Raw genomic sequence first — 2,352 nt, 5'->3', positions numbered from 1 at the left:
GGTTATGTCATGCGGGCTCGGAATTCCTTGACAAATGTCTCTTGCCAAGTCGGAAGCCCCGTTCCCTAGCTGTCCCACTCCGCCAGACCAGGCCAGAGCCAGGGCCAGCGCCTACACAAGGAAGCTAGGTGCGCGAGGGGGAGGCATGGGACTACATGCGCCTGGAATTCGCAGGGAGGCACGCCTCGTTTGCGTCGCGCCGTGATGCGATGATTGGCAGCTCCACTCTGCAGTTACGCACCAAACTTGCTGCTTCACACGTTCCCTGACACCGTCTGCAGCCAATCGCCAGCGCGGCTACTCAACGGCTCCACCAATCAGTGCGCGGCGTCGCGCAATGGGGGCGGTTATTGTTCCCTCTCTCGGCGTTTGGGCGGTCCAAGCCCAGACAGGCAGTTCAGTAGAAGAGTTTAGTTGGTAATGTGGCACGGGAGAGTCAGGGAGGGGCAAACCGGTGTTTGTTTTTATCACAATATCCATTATTAAATTCTTGCTTGGACTGCCAAAGGAAAGCAGGAGGGCGACCTCGCCGCGCGACTGGACTGGACTGGACTTTACTGCACGCGCCTGTTTGGATTAGCGCCTTTTGTTTGTTCGGGGGGAGGACAGCACCGACAAGCACACGGGAGTACAGAGGCTATGGGGCGATGAAGGCGCTGGAGGAATGACTGTCCCTCAAAGGAGCCCTTAGATATTTATTATTTATTTATTTTCTCACCGGCCTGGGCCCTAACTGTTGTGGAGTTTGTGGATTTGGGGCTACTATTTCCGTGGGAACGATCGGCGGTATACCTCCGCTCAGGGACCAGCAGGATGGAGCAGGCGGCCGTCCTGAGGAAGTTCATCCAAGGCGTTGAGAGCATGCGAACCGGGGACCAACTGGGAGAGGATAACTTCGGCACTGACTTCATGGTGAGAGAGAGGCAGAGGCAGACAGAGACACGGATCTGGTCACACACACACACACACACACACACACACACATACACACACACACACACACACACACACACACACACACACACACACACACGCCGCATCATCTATTCCCTTCATTAAAAGAGGACTCCAGGCTCTTCTATTTGATGATTTGCCTCTTCACTTAACCTGGTTTACTCCTGAACCAGCTTCTTACTAGTGTAGGCCCCTGGTCACTCACTCACACACACGACAGCATCTATTCACTTCATTTAATGTCCCCACACCCACCTACTTCTTCTCTTTGACTATTACGCGTCTTCTGCTCAACGCGGCTGGGTGGCATGATGGGCGTGAAAAGGCTTTAGCGAAGTCTACTGTGCGTTTTCTCTCCAGAGCGGAAGGCATCGGCGGTGTGGTGGTCGGAAAGCAGGGCAGGGGTACATGCTTGCCGTTGTTGAGCCCACCTCTCCCAGGCTGCCTGGCTTCCCCCGCGGCCTGTGCGCTGCGAGACCACGGCTACGTGGACGCACAGCGCAGGCATCCGCAGACAGCCCTGCGCGGTGTTTTCTTCGGCTATTGTGGGGGGATAACGGCAGCTATACAGCCTCGACGGCTGTCTAATAGCAGCCGGGTTTTTTATTATTAGTAACTAATGTGATAAAGATAACTTGGGCTCAGTGTGAGACGTCGGCGCGCATAGCTCCACGGCTGTTGCGCTGATAGCATAATCGCTAGCTCGCACCAAGGCTCGTCATCCTCCTATACCCTCCTCCTTCGCTAAAATATTACTCAGACGTGGTGGTTAATATAGTACAAAGTGGACTAAACAGGCTGGAAGCTTTAGGAAGTGGTGGTTGGCGGTGCACGGCTCCCACATTGGACAGAGAGCTGTGGTTAGCTAAAGCGCCTTGGCGACGGTAGCCCTGTTTCTGCCCAAACCAGACGCAACGCAACTGACGTCTGAGCTTAGGTGGGCTCTGTTGTTTAGTGTGTAGGCTACCGATCAACTTATTTTCCCCGAGAGGTTTAGAACTAGTCGGGGTCTTAGTTATGAGAGCATCAGGCTGACAAGTGCACTTTCTCACTCGTTTATGCCAAACGAACTCCATGCTAGCAAGCAAGCTGGGGGGGGGGATTCAGGCTATGTGTGTTTGTGTGTACAGCACGTCATTGTCTTTGTCCGCCGCTGGATGCGCACAGACGCACGGCTGTTGTCAAGTATTTGAGAGGCGTTTTGAAGACAGCTGTGGACCGGAACTTATTCGGTTTTCTTTTTTACTGTGCCCCGAGCTAGGGCCTAGGGATAGTGTCTAGGCTGCACGGTGGCTGCCTGGCTGGTGGTTGCCTGCCTCCCGGGAGTGTCGTGGGTCGGCGCTCGGGCTGGGAAGGGAAGAGGGAGGTAGCGGATGTTGCGCAAGGGACCAGGGGCGT

At 54.9% G+C, this 2,352-nt stretch overlaps 1 protein-coding gene across 1 annotated transcript in view; it reads left to right on the top strand.

The window, feature by feature from the left end:
• The first annotated feature begins 364 nt into the window (after positions 1 to 364).
• The window catches only part of ptpn12 (protein tyrosine phosphatase non-receptor type 12), a 52,821-nt gene continuing 50,833 nt past the window's right edge, over positions 365 to 2,352 (top strand). The window contains exon 1 of the mRNA XM_063217514.1: positions 365 to 912. Coding sequence (XP_063073584.1) covers positions 814 to 912 — 99 coding nt within the window. The 5' untranslated portion in view covers positions 365 to 813. The remainder of the gene's footprint in view (positions 913 to 2,352) is intronic.

This window comes from Engraulis encrasicolus, chromosome 15 (assembly GCF_034702125.1).
Source record: "Engraulis encrasicolus isolate BLACKSEA-1 chromosome 15, IST_EnEncr_1.0, whole genome shotgun sequence".
NCBI lineage: Eukaryota > Metazoa > Chordata > Actinopteri > Clupeiformes > Engraulidae > Engraulis > Engraulis encrasicolus.
This window is presented reverse-complemented; position numbering and strand designations above follow the sequence as displayed.